Source organism: Rhinichthys klamathensis, unplaced genomic scaffold (assembly GCF_029890125.1).
Source record: "Rhinichthys klamathensis goyatoka isolate OS25496 unplaced genomic scaffold, OSU_Roscu_1.1 h1tg000098l_1, whole genome shotgun sequence".
Lineage (NCBI taxonomy): Eukaryota > Metazoa > Chordata > Actinopteri > Cypriniformes > Leuciscidae > Rhinichthys > Rhinichthys klamathensis.
The window spans coordinates 5,871,479-5,888,147 of NW_026606637.1; the positions used below are offsets into that span (position 1 = coordinate 5,871,479).

Sequence of the window (16,669 nt, forward strand, 5' to 3'; positions counted from 1 at the left end):
TTTAAAATATTCTAACTGACCCCCCAGCGTGAGTTTTTCAAGGCGACCGTTATTTAGAACCTGTCACTTTAATGTTTCCATGGTGACGCGTCATTTCTTGTCACGTGACACAGCGCAATCACAACACAGAGCTGAATGAGTGATGATCTGCTTTTATGTCTTTTTTCCTTTTCTATTCAAAATATTCACAAATGTATTAGCTACAGCATGAAACACTGATATTCCGATTGTCAAATATGTGCAAGTGGATGTGTTTTGTTGTTTAAACATATTTATAACGATCGCGTTAGTTGAGCTGTATGCACGATGGGCGGCGCCATGTTAGTTTGTTTCACAGTTCAGAGAATCGGACCTGTTGTTTCTCACGAAATACATGAAAGTAAGTGGCCGGTGAACTAGGAGAAGAATAGGGTAAAATGTAAAGCTACTTACACAATGTGTATCTGATATGAATAAAACGTTTTGTCTTATTATAATGGAAATGATTATTGTTGCCGTTTCCATAGACATCAGTGTCTATTTTACTAATTCAAAATCACTGTTTTGCTAGTACTTATGTGTATTTAAATGTCTGAAACCTAAAATAAACATTATGTGGTTTAAAATACTCAATAGTTGTGATATATGACAGCACTGAGTGCGTCTGTCTCTGGCTCAGCGCCAGCCAACGCGCGAAAGCACGTTTGAATTTAGCAGTTGATCACGTGATGCACTGACCGTTCTAATCACACCGGTGTGATCGTACGCTCCAGGGACCAGCCAAGACTGATCACACCGGTGTGATCGTACGCGTCAAAGGGTTAACAAGTTTTATGATTGGTTGGTTGGTAATACCAGGAATTTGTATATAAACGTGGACTGTTTCTACCAATGTATCTTTTGTTTTCTACCCAAAACTAATTATGTATGCATTAGCACAGATATTGACATCTTCACTGAGTCAATGTGGAAACAGAAAATTGTCAATCAAATGATGCTGAAAATGATCACTTGTACCAACAAAGAATGCCCTTTTTATATTCTAAAGCTCAATCAACAAAGAAATCCCATAGTGCAGTTTCATTTCTTCAAGGAATCTATAAATGTCACACGGTCCCAATCATTTTGCTCAGTTCAGATGGCCAAATCATTTAAAGTCTAAACAAGAAAGGTAAGGTAATTTGATGGTTTGTGGTAAATTCAGTGGAGGCTTTACCTCTGGTCAGTAATAAGTTTGAGGAGGCTCCCGAGGCTAATTAGTTTTGATGAGTTAAATCCTCCATGCTCCCTGGTTATTTCTCTTCACTGCATATTAGTGATGATCAGGTGCAGGCGCTGGGCAATTACTGCCCTTAATTTCTTAAAGAAAGTGAGGTCAGAAAGTGAGAATAAAAGTTCCATTTCTTTTCCTTTAGTTTCAGAATGTTTGCCTTGTTTTCTACAAGCTGCATTACACATTTTGTAAAACTACCAAATAAAATATTTCAGCATGGATTAGCTTAGATTTGATTTATTTTAATAACTTTCTCAGGTCTAATACACTTTTAATGAGCAAGGGACATAGTTCAGCTTCTTGACTTTAGCTTTGGTTGAAGCTATTTTATTTTTGTTTAATTTTTTTCAACAAAAACTTTAAGATCAAACAATAATTAACAGACACCCGCAGCGCTGTCATGAACTTCTCTTCACTAAGCCTTTTTGATAAATAAAGAATTGCATATTGTTCAGACTTCGCAGTTTTAGAACATATGAGCCATGCAGTGGATTTGATCCCATAGCTCGGAGAGAGGAGAAAAAAAATGCCTATTCTATATGCGGTGCATGAAACGCCTTGATGAGTGTTTCCTTTGATACGTGAGCTATACTGTTGGGAGTGGTCATTTGTATTCATTTAACATTGATTGTGTGTTATAAAAAATAAAGCGGCAAAGTGATGAAACGTTTCTGCTACACCTCGACAAAGCTTGTGTGTTAACATAGTTCGAATTGTAATCTTACATGGATATTTTTCAAAAAGTTCAATCAAATGGACACAATGCCTCTTGAACGCGGAATGCAAAAATTAAATTGAGCATTTAAGGAGTGTTGAGTTTTTATACACAGTGGACATGTCGCCGCTATCTCCTCTAATGGCACCGTGTGATTGGGGTGTTATTTAACATTCTCCTCAAAATAATGTTTAATTACGGGGCGCTCCTCAATCACGTAGATGTGAAAACAATTGTTATTTTCCTCTAGCTGCTTCGAGTCGCCGGGGGGTGAGATGACTCGTGAAAGGAGCCGTCGCTTGTATACAGGAGCGATTTGTTCTCCACAATGCGTGCCTTCGTTAATTTCATTACCTTAATGACAGCTTCTCGGTGCAAATCTCATCCATTCCCATTTTTCTGCTGCTTCTTTGGGGTTAGACGGAACACTTTTATAATGCAAATGCAGACATTAGTGATAAATCCCATCCACTGGTCTTGTGGTTTTGTGATACCGGCGAGATATAGGCTACTCTCCTGCCCGAAATCATGTTTCATTTTCCTCCAAGCCTAATGAAAAATGAATTGAGCACAGGTAATGCATTTCCACTTTGTGTCTCCGGGCCTTAAATAGCATTTAGTTTGACCCCACCTCATCAGCCCTCGTCACTTGAACGTACTCACTTTTCGTAATCTCACGTACCGGGTTCTGGTTTAATAGTGCAAACGAAATGACAAAAAGGACGCCACGGCCTGCAGCTGCCATGAATCTGCCTTGAATTCTTTCAAAGCTGTGACATCTTTGCTGTGTTGGTGCGTGATTTATAGTACGGTGGCTAATATATGTACTTGTCCCCCATTATACACCGCCTGAGATGTTCACTTTGTTTTTACTCATGCTTTGCTATCTGTAATGAATGTGACAAATAGCTTTATGGGGTGAGTTACGTGAGTCACTACATTACAAATCAGAGGCTTGTTATTCCACACACACAGACAGCGAGAGGGGTCAGAACGCTGGGGGAGACTCTACACTCAACCATTTTAAAAATGTAAATGTTTAAAAAATATTTCAATTTTTTTTCCAGGCAGAGGTGGTGGACGTTCAGTATGGGAGCCCTGGGGATTTGAGACGAATCCAAGCTAGTACAAATGTGACCAATAGAATAGCACTGCTAAAACTTGGACAAGCACCTTTGCTTTACAAGGTATGTTGTTAAATTAATATATATATATATAAATGTGTTTTATGTAAATCAAGGTACACTACCATTCAAAAGTACTTTTATTCAGCAAGGATGAATTAAATTGATCAAAAGTTACCGTAAAAAACTTTTAAATGGTTACAAATTGCTGTTCTTCTTAACATTCTATTCATCTATTCATATTCAAGGAATCCTGAAAAAAAATGCATCACGGTTTCCCCAAAAATAATAAGCAGCACAAGAGTTTTCATCATTGATAATAATAAGAAATGTTTTTCTGAGCACCAAATTAGCATATTAGTATGATTTCTGAAGGATCATGTGGCACTGAAGACTGGAGTAATGATGCTGAAAATTCAGCTTTGCCATCACAAAAATAAATGACATTTAAAATATATTAATAATACTCTTTTTACTTTAAGTAAAATCCAGCCTTGGTGAGCATGAGACTTTTTCTCCACAACAATAAAAAAATCTTACTGGCCTCAAACTTTTGAATAGTAGTGTGTATGTGGAATTATTTGCTATTGACCCCATTAAATCAAAACTTAAAATGCAAATGTTTATGTAAGACAAATCACACAACTTTTAAGAACAAAGGAATTAACCATTTTCTGACATTCATTCTTGATAATTAAGTGGATGCATTTAATCCCTTCAAAGAGATTTCATTAATGACTAAATTAGATTGACTTAGTCTCATTAGACCAACAAATAACCATGATTATTAAAAGGCATTTAATCATAACAGAGATTTAAGAAAGTTATTTCTTATAATTAAATCACTGTGCATCTGTTTGGGAAATCATTATATGTGATTAATGCATACATAATTATGGTGCAGCTCAAATCATATCTTTTACAATTACTTAATGATGTCTCTGTAAACCTTCACCAAGACAATTACTTTAGAGTAATGGGGATCACTGATATTTATTAGTGGGTAAAGCACAGATAATGTCCTATAATTCGCTTATTCGAAGAAAGAAGCCTGTTAGTTTTGTTGTCTTTGTATTTCATGTTCCCAATGGAATGTTCTCCCCTCAGTAGTTTTCAGGAGTTAAGCAGGGGTTCTCAAAGTCTGCATTGTAAATGTGACATCACTTGTTCTCAAACCTCCTTCATTTGTTGATGATGCAAGTAGTGTGTTTCTTGTCCGCATATAGAATTGAGTGTGCACTTTTTGAACGGAGGATTTTGTGTGAATACGTGTTTGAATTGCGGCCTGTTTTTCACACAAAGTAGTCACATGACTTCAAAAGCCTTGGAATAGAGCGGCGAGCGCATAGAAGATTGGAACTGTTGTTATGGTAGTTTATGTGGCTTTTGGTGCTTCAGCAGTTACAATCGACATCCTCTCATCCCTCATCTTTAGTTCATGGTTTATAAAGTCATATGGGTTTGTACTGGCATGAGGTTGAGTAAATGAAAAGATTTTCCATTTGTGCAAACACTTATTTTCATATTTCTCCTGCAAAGCAATGTAATAAAGTCCGCTGAAGGCAAGAGTAGATGAACCCAAGTGCAGCTTTATGAAATCCAAACATGAGCAGATACAAAAATGAACTAAGACTTGGCTTGACATTGTACAAAACATTAACTTAAACACGAACAAGAAACTCACCAACAGCAGTTACACAAACAAAGCTTGACAAGATACAATGGAAACATGAGGGATATTTACACAACAACAACAAAAAACACCTGTGAACAATCAAGACAATAAACCAATCAGAACATGACACATAAGACAAAGGGACATGATCACATGAGGACCAGGAAGTCACATGACAAGAAACCAGGAAACATTACTATGAGAATTTCAAAATAAAAGACATGAACACAAACAAAACCCAAACCAATGTGACAAGCAGTATCACTTTGTATGTATTCATTTGTTTTAGGATATTATTGTCAGTGAAGAGTGTAACTCGGTTATTCTATTGATTTTATCATTCAACAAAACAGAAAAAACTATAAGAAAATCACATTGAGTTTTTATAGAAAGAAAATGTATCGGTTACCTAACGTAACCTCGGTTCTCTCTAGAAGAGGGAACGAGTATTGCGTAAGTTAGCTTACGCTACGGGAAAGATTCCTCTTTTCGAGATATTGAAGCCAAAAAATTATCATTCATTGTCAACACAGTGCAGCAGCTATCAGACCTAGAGCAGGCTGTCTAGCGTGCTCATTGGCTGCCCTGCGGCAACTGCAGCAGCCTACCACTGAGCCCGGCGTGACATCACGTCCAATCAAGGGCGCTCGCACCCTCATCGCGTCTTAGCCCGCCAGAATGGGCGTGGCTTAGCGTATATAAGCGGGGCTCGGAGGCTGTCTCCCTGGCTTTCATCGACTGAAGCGAAAGTCGCTCGTGGCGCGAGCACGGCAGTTTACGCAATACTCGTTCCCTCTTTTAGAGAGAACCGAGGTTACGTTAGGTAACCGATACGTTCTCTTACGTGACCTGCGCTCTGAACGTATTTGTTTTCTTCTAGAAACAAACTTTGTGGTATTATTTTAATTTTATCACTGTGAAGCTGCTTTGATACAAACTGTATTGTAAAAAGCGCTATATAAATAAAGGTGACTTGACTTGACTTGACGAGAGGTTCTCTCGTATTGCGTAAGTTAGCTTACGCTACGGGAACCCTTTGTTAACGCTGTGCGCGCCAAGCATCCACTTCATGAGTCCCAGGGAATCCCGGGGATCCCAGATAAGCGGGGAATAAGGCGGCCAGTAACGCGGGCCGGCACAAAGTACATAAGCACTCATAGGGAATACAGAGCGGCGCCGCCAGTCTGTATAAGCATAGAGCATATTAACCCAATATAGTGCAGCTCAACCAGGAGAGCTAAGTCACGTGAGAGTAGCCTGCACACGATCAGATCTGGACAGAACGTACATCTCACTTTTACTGACAGAAGTTTAGCCTGCAGGGCGGGAACTTCCAGGTTATGGAACATAACAAAGGTGGACAGGGAGGCCCAGCCCGCCGCCACACATATGTCATGAATTGAAATTCCGCTGGACCATGCCCACGACGATGCCATGCCTCTAGTGGAATGAGCCCTGACGCCCAAAGGGCATTGCAGACCTTTTGACGCATAGGCAGCTGCGATAGCGTCCACTATCCATCTGGACGGGCTTTGTTTCGAGGCGGCAAGACCTTTGGTGCGCCCACCAAACGAAACGAAAAGCTGCTCCGAGCCCCTGAAAGGGGCGGAGCGCGTAATGGAAGTCCTCAGCACCCTGACCGGGCAGAGGAGATTAGCATCGCTCTCGCTATCGGATGCTGGCAGAGCCGATAGAGAAATGACCTGCGCTCTGAACGGAGTGCCAATCACTTTAGGGCCATGTCTAGGTTTGAAGATGACTTTAGAGTAATTCGATCCGAACTCAAGACACGCAGTGCTGACAGACAGCATGTGTAAGTCCCTCACACGTTTGACTGATGATAGAGCAGTCAGAAAAACGGTTTTGAGTGATGGGTACCTTAGATCCACGGAATCTAACGGTTCAAAGGGATATGCTTTCAGGGCCTCGAGGACCAAAGAAAGATCCCACATAGGAACCGACGGGGGGCGCAGGGGATTCATCCTCCTGGCTTCTCTAAGGAAGCGGATGACAAGCTCGTTCCTTCCTAGTGATCGGCCGCGCGTCAACTCTGCGAACGCTGCAACGGCCGCTTCATAGACTTTAACCCTCTGGGGACCAAGGGTTTTTTGAGGCCCTTGGGATGTTTTGACATGCACTGACATTTGTGCTTTTTTCAGTTATTTATAAACATGTTAATGGCAACGGTGTAAATTCACTCTATATAGCACAAACGGGGCTACCATAATATTTGAGCAACATGTACATGTTTGTATTTTTGAGAGAATATTATTTATGCATGGTTATTGAAAAACTTAAAAATAAAAGTTTCTGAAATAAGGCCACAAAACACATATTGATTATTTATTCACAAGACTTTTGAAAATTGTATCACATAGCCTAGAATATTTGCTCCAAAACTATGTGAGAATCATCCTGACTACTCATTCAGATAAGTCAATAAAGTCTTTTATAATGTGTATGACGTGTTTAGTGTGAGAAAGCTTTATGCGAGGAGGCGTGATCTCTCATTAATATGTATGGCATTTCACACCTGAGAAAGACAAAGACCCTCCCATAATGGCCCTATTAGGTGCTATCAGGCCCTTATGAGGAGCCTTGCACAAAGAATGTTGAGATTTAAAAAAGAATGGCTTTTAGATTGTTTGGGTTTATTTACAACACAACATAATCCAAAGATACACAACAAAGGACTGGTTTCTGGTTAAAATTGCTTTTTAATTATATATACACTACCGTTCAAAAGTTTGGGGTCGGTACGATTTTAAATACTTTTAAAAGAATTCTCTTCTGCTAACCATGGCTGCGCTTATTTGATTAAAAATACAACAAAAATCGGTTATAGTATTAAATATTATTCCAGTGTAAATCAGCTGTTTTCTGTGTGAATATATAGTAAAGTGTAATTTATTCCTGTGATCAAAGCTGAATTTTCAGCATCACCAGTGTCAGTGTCTTCAGTGTCAAATGATCCTTCACAAATCAGTATAATATGAGGATTTGATGCTCAAGAAACATTTATTATTATTATCAATGTTGAAACAGTTGTTGGTCTGTCAGTTGTACAGTTTTTTTGTTGTTTTTTTAGGATTCTTTGATGAATAGGAAGTTCAAAAGACTTTTGTAACATTATAAATGTCTTTACTGTCACTTTCGATCAAATTAATTATTCCTTGATAAATAAAAGTATTGATTTCTTTCCTCCAAAAAATAAAAATAAAATTCTCACTGACCCCAAACTTTTGAACGGTAGTGTATATACACACACACACACACACACTGCTTAGAATAAGTGAAAACACCCATGCTAAAGTTGACTAAGAAGAGGAATAAAAAATCTTAATGCCTTAATTTAAAAAATGAGGAAAACTCTAACCTTTAGGGAAATGAATAATGTCCCTGAATTCTTTGTGAATGAATAATGTATCGCAAATAATTAAATGTTCTTCTTTAAAATACAGGGTGCATACTCTGGACACTTCTATCACACACCCTTCACCATATAGACATGGTTTTATTTCAGTTCAAAGTTAGAGTTGGAAACATCTTGAAAAGAAAATAGTCTTTTTCCATAAATGTCTTAGTTTGATCATACATATTTCAAAGTTGAGGATTCATTATTTTGATATAGCTTGCATTGGAACAAACATCTTAGTTGATTAGTTTATTGACAAAACATAAGCTTATTTGATGTCTTTATTTTGAAGCTTATTTGATGCTTATTTGATTTGAAAAACTTTATCCAAAACTAGTCAAAGAAATGTTCTTTTATTTCGTCTGTAACAGTGCGTATCTGTGCGTTCATTCATTCATTCACACACACACACACACACACACACACACACACACACACACACACACACACACACACACACACACACACACACACACACACACACACACACACACACTCACACACACACACACACACACAGAGAGAGAAACATAATTCACATTTAAACAGTAGGATATGCTATTTGTCCGTTTACAGACACTAACGTTATTCTATATCGCGATTAGAACAAAGCACAAAACACTTACACTTCTCAGCTGAATCTGTTGCTCCTCCTCGAAGTGAAAACAAACCAGCCCTTCTGTGGTAAATGTCCCAGGATTATTCCTCATAGCCGCGCAAGACGAATCTTAATCTGACTAAAAAATATAGTGCGTTTACAGCATTTGCCTGGGGGCGTTTATCTATTTTGCAAATGGCCTCAACACATTATCTTATGAATAGCGCGCTCTGCGAGTGGGTGTGAACAAATTAACGATAATGAGCTGAGACAGGAGAAACTGTACTTCTCTTTAGTTTTTGACAGATTACATTGCAGGAGAATATTTGTTTTAAATGTGAATTGTTTTATTTAAAAGTAGAAATTTAAAGCGTTCTTTAGACGTATGTTTCATGTTTGTGTGATAAGTATTAGCGGAGTTTCCGTTCATTTTCCAGACATGTTTCAGAAAGATTTTTGCGGAGACAGAGTGAGCTGAAAGCGCACCCTGTTTATTTTCTTTGTTTTTAAAAAAACACAAGGTTTTGATGTTAATGTGAGTGTACACAAAAAAAGAAGACCCTCTATAGTTTATAATCATGTATTGATTTTATTTATATGACCATAAATGACGGAGTATTTTAAGTCTATGTTGCTGCTATGTGAAAAAAAAACAGCAAAACGCGCGGGCGCGTTCTTGGTCCCCAGAGGGTTAAGCGTGGAGGGGGACCTCCCCTTATCCAACAGCTCTTGAAGGAAAACCAAGCAACCAAGAGACCCCACACGTTTGTGGGTCCAGATTTTTGTCGGTGCACCATTTGGAGAACAAAGACCATTTAGACGCATAAAGCTTTCTAGTAGAGGGAGCTCTAGACTGCGTAATCGTGTTCATCACTCCTTCTGGCAGGATAAAGGGTATCCGTTGATCAACCATGCGTGCAGAGACCAGCGCTCTGGATGGGGATGCCAGATCGAGCCGCGAGCTTGAGAGAGGAGATCTGCCCTCACCGGAATCGGCCACGGGGCTGTTTGTGACAGCCGCGTCAGCTCCGGGAACCAAGTTTGGTTCTCCCATCGCAGGGCTATAAGGAGCACCGAGTCGCACGTTTCCTTGATTCTCTTGATTACCTGTGGCAACAGTGAGACCGGAGGGAAAGCATACAGCGGGCGGCTGGGCCAGATTTGGGCTGGCGCGTCCTCGTTCTTCGAAAAGAACATTGGGTAGTGAGCGTTGTCTTTTGACGCAAAGAGGTCGACTTCCGCTCTGCCGAAAAGGCGCCATATTGACTGGACTGTTTGGGGGTGCAGGGACCATTCCCCCGGGGGAATAATGTCCCTGGACAGTTTGTCTTGGCCGTCATTCAGGTGGCCTGGCACATGCGCAGCTCTCAGCGAGCGCAGATGGTGCTGAGACCAAACGAGGAGGCGTTCTGTTAGATCGCAGAGGTTCCTGGATCTGACACCGCCTTGACGGTTCACGTAGGACACCACAGACATGTTGTCCGAACGGACTAGAACATGGTGGTCCTGTATGAACGGGAGGAAGCGCTTCAGCGCGTTCTGGACAGCTATCATTTCCAGACAGTTTATGTGAAGGAGCTTCTCTTGGTCTGACCATAGGCCAAAGACTGGTCTGCCCTCGAAGAGAGCGCCCCAACCTGAGTTGGGTGCATCTGTCGAGATGACCTTTCGATACGAGACAGCTCCCATCATCACTCCCCGCTGATACCAGTCGGCCGCTAACCAGGGCTGCAGAGCCGTAATGCAGCTCTGAGTCACTCTGATTCGTCCGTGAACGCTCGAGCGTTTAGCCAGCGTTGTAGTGGGCGCATGCGCATTAAGCCCAGCTGGAGCACTGCAGCAGCCGAGGCCATACAGCCCAGCATCCTCTGAAATGTCTTCAGAGGGGCGATGCTGCCCTTCTGGAAAGACGCGGCCAGGCGTTGAACACGGCGCGCGATGTGTCGATAAACGAGCCGTCATAGCCACAGAGTCCAGTTCTATTCCTAGAAGGAAATTGACTGGCTGGGCAGTAATGAGCTCTTGGTCCAGTTGACCGTGAGACCCAGGCTTTCCAGATGACTGAGGAGCACTGCTCTGTGAGATAAAAGTTCTATCTCTGACTGTGCCAGAATCATCCAATCGTCCAGATAGTTCATAATTCGCAAGCCCTGATTTCTTAAGGGGGCGAGAGCCACGTCCATGCACTTCATGTATGTACAGGGTGCTAAAGACAGACCGAACGGCAGGACGGTGTATTGATATACCTGACCGTCGAAGGAGAATCTCAAGAATGGCCTGTGATGGGGTATTATCTGAATCTGAAAATACTAGGCATCTTTCAGATTGAGAGAGATAAACCAGTCCCTCGGGCGAATGTGCGCAACGATTTTTCTGGTCGTAAGCATTTTGAACGGTCTTTTCACAAGAACTTTTTAAGAACACATTTCCTACATTTAACACTCGAGCGGCATTTGCCAGCTTTATGAGAGTTGGCTCTGTGAGTGACATGGGGAGTGTTGTGCTTTTGTGTAGGGGTGAACACTGAGATGTGGGCACTTTTTATACACTTAAAACACCATCGGCATAAGCCAGATAACCAGACTGATGCGCGAGCGGTGCCTGGGGCGAATTATTTATTAGTGAGCGCTCGTGAGCAGGCACGTAACTTACATTCATGGCCAGGGGCAGAATAGCCTCTGGGTTCCGATCGCCGCACTTCGTGGGCTCGAAAAAACTTAACCGGAGGTATGTGCGCGGTGCGTGCGCCCTCTGTGCTGGAATACGGCGGCTCGCTGACAGCGATGGCTGGCTGTTTCACATGTGTCGTCCTGATTGCTTTGAATGGGGAACGTTTTGTGATAACTTGTGATGCGCGAGCAGCGCTGTGGGCGAATTTTTTGTAATTTATTAGTAATTTTACTAACTTATTAGTAAGCGTGAACACTCGTGAGTGGGCACGTAACTTACATTCATAGCCAGGGGCAGAATAGCCGTTCTGTGATGAGCGAGCAGTGCCGGGGCGAAGTGTGAGCGCTCATGAGCGGGCACGTAACTTACATTCATAACCTGACCGATATGAGTCTGTTATGGCCGTGTGACAGAGCGGGCAGAGAGTAGGCGTGAGCACAGAGTTGTGGGCACATTTCCTACATCTAACACTCGAGCAGCATTTGCCAGTTTTAAGAGAGTGGGCTCTGTGAGTGTGAGAGACACGGGGGGTATCGTGCTTGTGTGTAGGGGTGAACACTGAGATGTGGGCACATTCTCTACACTTAGGACACCAACAGCGTGAGCCGGATAACCACTCGTTATACCCTTGAGATTTCTCTGGGTCGCCGTAGAAACGGCGGTTGTGTGGAGGCGAGCAGGTAGCATTACCGGCTCGCTGGCTGCCGAATACACCGCTGCAGTAACCTATTTCTAAGGGGACTAACAGGGCGAGATATTTTGACGGCGGTCCGGCCACGGCGGGACTCTTCTTGCTGCTTCTGGAAGGACTTCACGTGCTTGCGTTGCTGCGAGGACGGAGGCTGAGCTGGACGCTGGGAAAAGCGCTTTGCGCAGGAGGCTGATCACGTGAGCAGCCTGCAGCTGAGCTGGAGCGTCGCTCCTTAAATCCGTGGCAGCTGGATCCGGGCCTTTCTCCTCCCCTTCTCGGCGGCGCCATCCACTTGGTAGAGCGTCGAGGAGACACGTGAGTGGAGTCTCGCGGAGAATGGTGCATTCCACGACTTAGGAAAACTCTGTGTGGAGTTCCAGCAGAAAGGCCAGGATAGAGCAGCTGTTACCTCGGCATCTCCTACCGCCTCGCATCAGGCTCAGGTGGTCTCCGTGAACGGCGCTTCATCTTGCGCGGTCCAGCAGAGGGCGGAGTGACAGCTTTGGCGTTGAACACCTCGAGTCGAGCCCGCAGGGTCGACATCGGGAGTTCTTCGCAGTGGACGCAGCCTCCCGACGAAGAGCGAGGGCTGCGTGGTCTGGGTCCAGGCAGAGAGCGCAGATCACATGGCGGTCTGCGGCGCTGGGCTGGGCTTGGCACGAGCCACAGGAAGTGCGAGACATTTTTAGAAAAGCGTCTCATGCTCTTTTAGAAGGGGTGTCACGGCGCAGAACATGCGCAGAATAGAGCTCAGAAAAAAAAGGATACGTCGCCGGATAGCGTAGCTCGCACGGATGGCTGAAGGCGACGAAGACGTCCGGCTTCTTTAGGCGTAGGGGTGGGCGATATGAGCAAAAATTCATATCACGATATTTTTCAATGTCCGGACGATATCGATATTATATCGCGATATGAGAAAAAAATTGGAATCACATTTTAGTACACCTTAGTTAAATTAAAGGCAAAATATGTATTTTAACACTAGATAACTAGAAAAAGGTGAGGCATTTCATTGGACATAGACCTGAAATGTTTTTTTTTTCCTCAAAAAGTGCAAACGTGCAACATGAGGTAGGCCTGAATGCACTTGTTATGTCTTTCCACTTTTTGCTCATCTTGTCATAATGAGAACCGGCAGCGAATTAAGACTTTATTGATTTCTGAGTGAGAGCCGTCTTCGGGTGTGCTCTGTCTCCGGGAATATCTGTTGTTATAGTTTTGCTTTTTTAAATTAGTTTTTATTTTAATATCATTTTCAATTTTGCTTTAAATTTCAGTTTAGTTTTAGCTAGTTTCATTAATGGTTTTGTTAGTTTTTATTTAGTTTTTATTTTGCAAACACATTTCTATATAGTTTTTATTTTATTTAGTTTCAGTTTTAGTAATTATAGTTTAGCTTTAGCAGAGCGAGCAGAACGCTTCCAGTGTAGACCAAAGAGAGACGTTTAATTTAAGTTTAATGTTTGCACAGATTACAGTTAACTCTTGTGCAGACATCTTAATAATAAAAATAAAATAATGGTTTGAGATTGAACAAAGCACCAAATAAATAGAACTTAAAAGTATACAAGAAAAAACAATGAAAATTTTCATACAAACTAATTCATTAGTGTAAGGAGACAGAATAAAGGCCTACAGTTTGTACAGTATAAAACCCATTACGTCTATGGAGAGTCCCCACAACGATAGTGGACCAGTGTGTGTGTATGTGCGCGCTTATGTGTGTGTCATGTGTATGCGCGCGCTTATGTGTGTGTCGTGTCCTGTTATTCATAGCCTAACGTTACATTATGGGGAAATGTCTCCACGTGGATAATATTATTAGCAGTAAATGTTTTGTAAAAACAAAGATAATAATAGCAGCTTTCAGCCTTTCAACCTTCATGAAAACATGACATCTCAAACATACAGTAGCCTAGCCTAGAACTTTAACGTTTTTTTGTGCTTGACAAACTTTGTTTGGTGTTACACCCGCGTCTCGCAAATGAAACTGCATTCTAAAAATGCTGCGCTCAAGTTAAAAGTCAAACTTGCGTCTCATATCTCATTACCTTGTTATTTCCCATTCCACCGCAAAAGATGCATCCTTTATGAACAGCCGCTTAGCACTAGGGATGTGTTCTACGTTACGGTCCTTCATTGAACGCGTCACAGGACAGCGGTTAATCGCCTCAGCAACTTCACGCGTATGAAGCGCCAAATCAGCCATTTCCTTAAACAGCGTATTCGATTCTGTATCGTCATTAGTGTTAACAGTTGTAAAGAGTGAAATTTTAATTTATGAATACGGTATCCTCGGTATCGCAAAATCCATATCATGGCACAACATAATACCGGTATTCACGTTCATACCGGTATAGCGCCCACCCCTATTTAGGCGCTGTCCTAAGCTGGCTTTTCGCTTCCTCAAACGGCGGCGGCGGCTTCTCTCAGAATCCAGCGATGCGAAGAGCTTCGCTGAAGAGATGAAAATCAGGGAGACAGCCTCCGAGCCCCGCTTAAATATGCTAAGCCACGCCCTTTCTGGAGGGCTAAGACACGATGAGGGCGCGAGCGTGACGTCACGCCGGGCTCAGTGGTAGGCTGCTGCAGTTGCCGCAGGGCAGCCAATGAGCACGCTAGACAGCCTGCTCTAGGTCTGCTAGCTGCTGCACTGCGTTGACAATGAATAAAAAAATTAAGGATAATTTTTTGGATTCAATATCTCGAAAAGATTAATCTTTCCTGTAGCGTAAGCTAACTTACGCAATACGAGAGAAACTCTCATAAGATAACCCAGAAAGTTTATCAATATAAAAAAATAAATTATGTTATGGAATTCATCTAAATGAATAAATGTAAATGATGACAGATTTGAACTCAATGTCACTCAAATGTGCTTTCCGTCTTCAAGGACGCATGAATAAAAGCATTTAGAATCTTGTTTGATGAATTGAATGTTTGACATTACATCTACAATTTCCTGTTTTTATGTCTTTACATGAGTGTAGCAATGCAATACAGTAAGTGTCCATGACTTATTTTGCATTCATTTAAATAGGTCATCAGTGAAATTCTTTCTATAATATCCCATCTCAAATATTTCAACCACATAATTCATGAAAAGATTTTCCGATACATTTCTTTTGCAAAACATGCAAGAGTGTAACATAGAGAACTTTTCATTTTGTTAGAACCTTTTAACAAATTATTCAGCAGAACACAAAAGGAAACAAAAAAAAAAAAAAAACTGCATGTTTTCACAGTTTTTGCATGAGGGTGAGCAAAGTATGATTCATTTGATGATTCTTTTTTTGGGTGAAATATCCCTTTAATTATTAATAATGCAGAAACGAATGGTTTTATATTTGTTTTAGTTTTCATTAATATTCACTGAAGGTTGACAGAAAGTGCCTTACTTTCATCAGCATACTGTAGATTCAATTTTTATGACTTTTGGGACCAATAGACTCTTGATTTGAATTCTAGCCCTGTACCAGGCACTCTTAGCTGTCATTTGTTTGGGAAGAGTTATTGATTTTCTTTAAAGCGAGTGCTTACTCTCAGTCTGCTAGGATCAAGCTTTTTGACTGCTCCTCTTCAGATAATTAGCCTAGAGAACGATGGCACTTTTGATCCGAGACCTTAATCTGCCATCTCTGTCGCAACGCACACTCCTGTGCTGACACAGCTCGCTCTCACACAGTCCAAATGTAGATAATAATGCAAATTTGACTCGCAGCATTCGGCTCAGTTTTGGCAGAAACACTTGTATAAGGTTTTGAAAGGTTTATGGGGTACTTTTTTGTCTTCCTTCACAGTAAAACAAGAATTATGGCTCATGATGTTTATGCTTTGCAGCATGCAACATTCATAACAAACAGCATACCAATATCTCAAGTAGCTCCAAAAACCCTTACAATTCTCAATCCTGATCTTAGAATTGTACTTAGAATCCTTAGAATATAGTCTCAAAATCACATATAGCTGCAAAACAAGCTGTTTAATGCAAGAATTTCTGTAGTACATGTGTGCAGTGTAGGTTTTGAATGTGTCCATTGAGTAGTGAGATGCTGTCATTAACATAATATGATCAACAAGTGTACACTTAGCAGAGAACAGCCTTTTCCAACGTTGCTGTCTTGGTTCTGTTGGTGTCGTTCTATTTGCTTCTCTGTTTTCCCTACTCTTCAGCAGATTTCCCCAGGGTGCGCAGATGTTCCTGTCCTGCCCTGAAGGTGCTGAAAAGTATACACATTTAATGTATTTTTTTCGTAAATGTCTCCCCTGAGTAAATCAACGGATATGAACAGAATTTTTTTTCTGATATGACGCTAATGTCACCCTCAAAACTAGATTTTGAAACAATGCTATAGAAAGTACATTTACTGGAACAAGAAAAGTGTTGTTGTTTTTTTAGTGAATTAAGCCTCAATCAGGGCAACAGCATTAAACTTGAAACAATGTGTACTAAATGGCACTTAAAACTAAAATAATTTATGTAATTGAGTACAAGTAGCAACATTTAAGTAAAAATTCCAGTTTGAAAG

General features: G+C 41.3%; 1 protein-coding gene across 2 annotated transcripts in view; it reads left to right on the forward strand.

Annotated features, from left to right (window-relative positions):
- Positions 1–16,669, forward strand: part of LOC130086678 (inactive N-acetylated-alpha-linked acidic dipeptidase-like protein 2) — a 398,589-nt gene that overhangs the window by 205,419 nt on the left and 176,501 nt on the right. For both annotated transcript variants that reach the window (XM_056252808.1, XM_056252806.1), the window contains one exon: positions 3,035–3,154. In XM_056252808.1, coding sequence (XP_056108783.1) covers positions 3,035–3,154 — 120 coding nt within the window. The remainder of the gene's footprint in view (positions 1–3,034; positions 3,155–16,669) is intronic.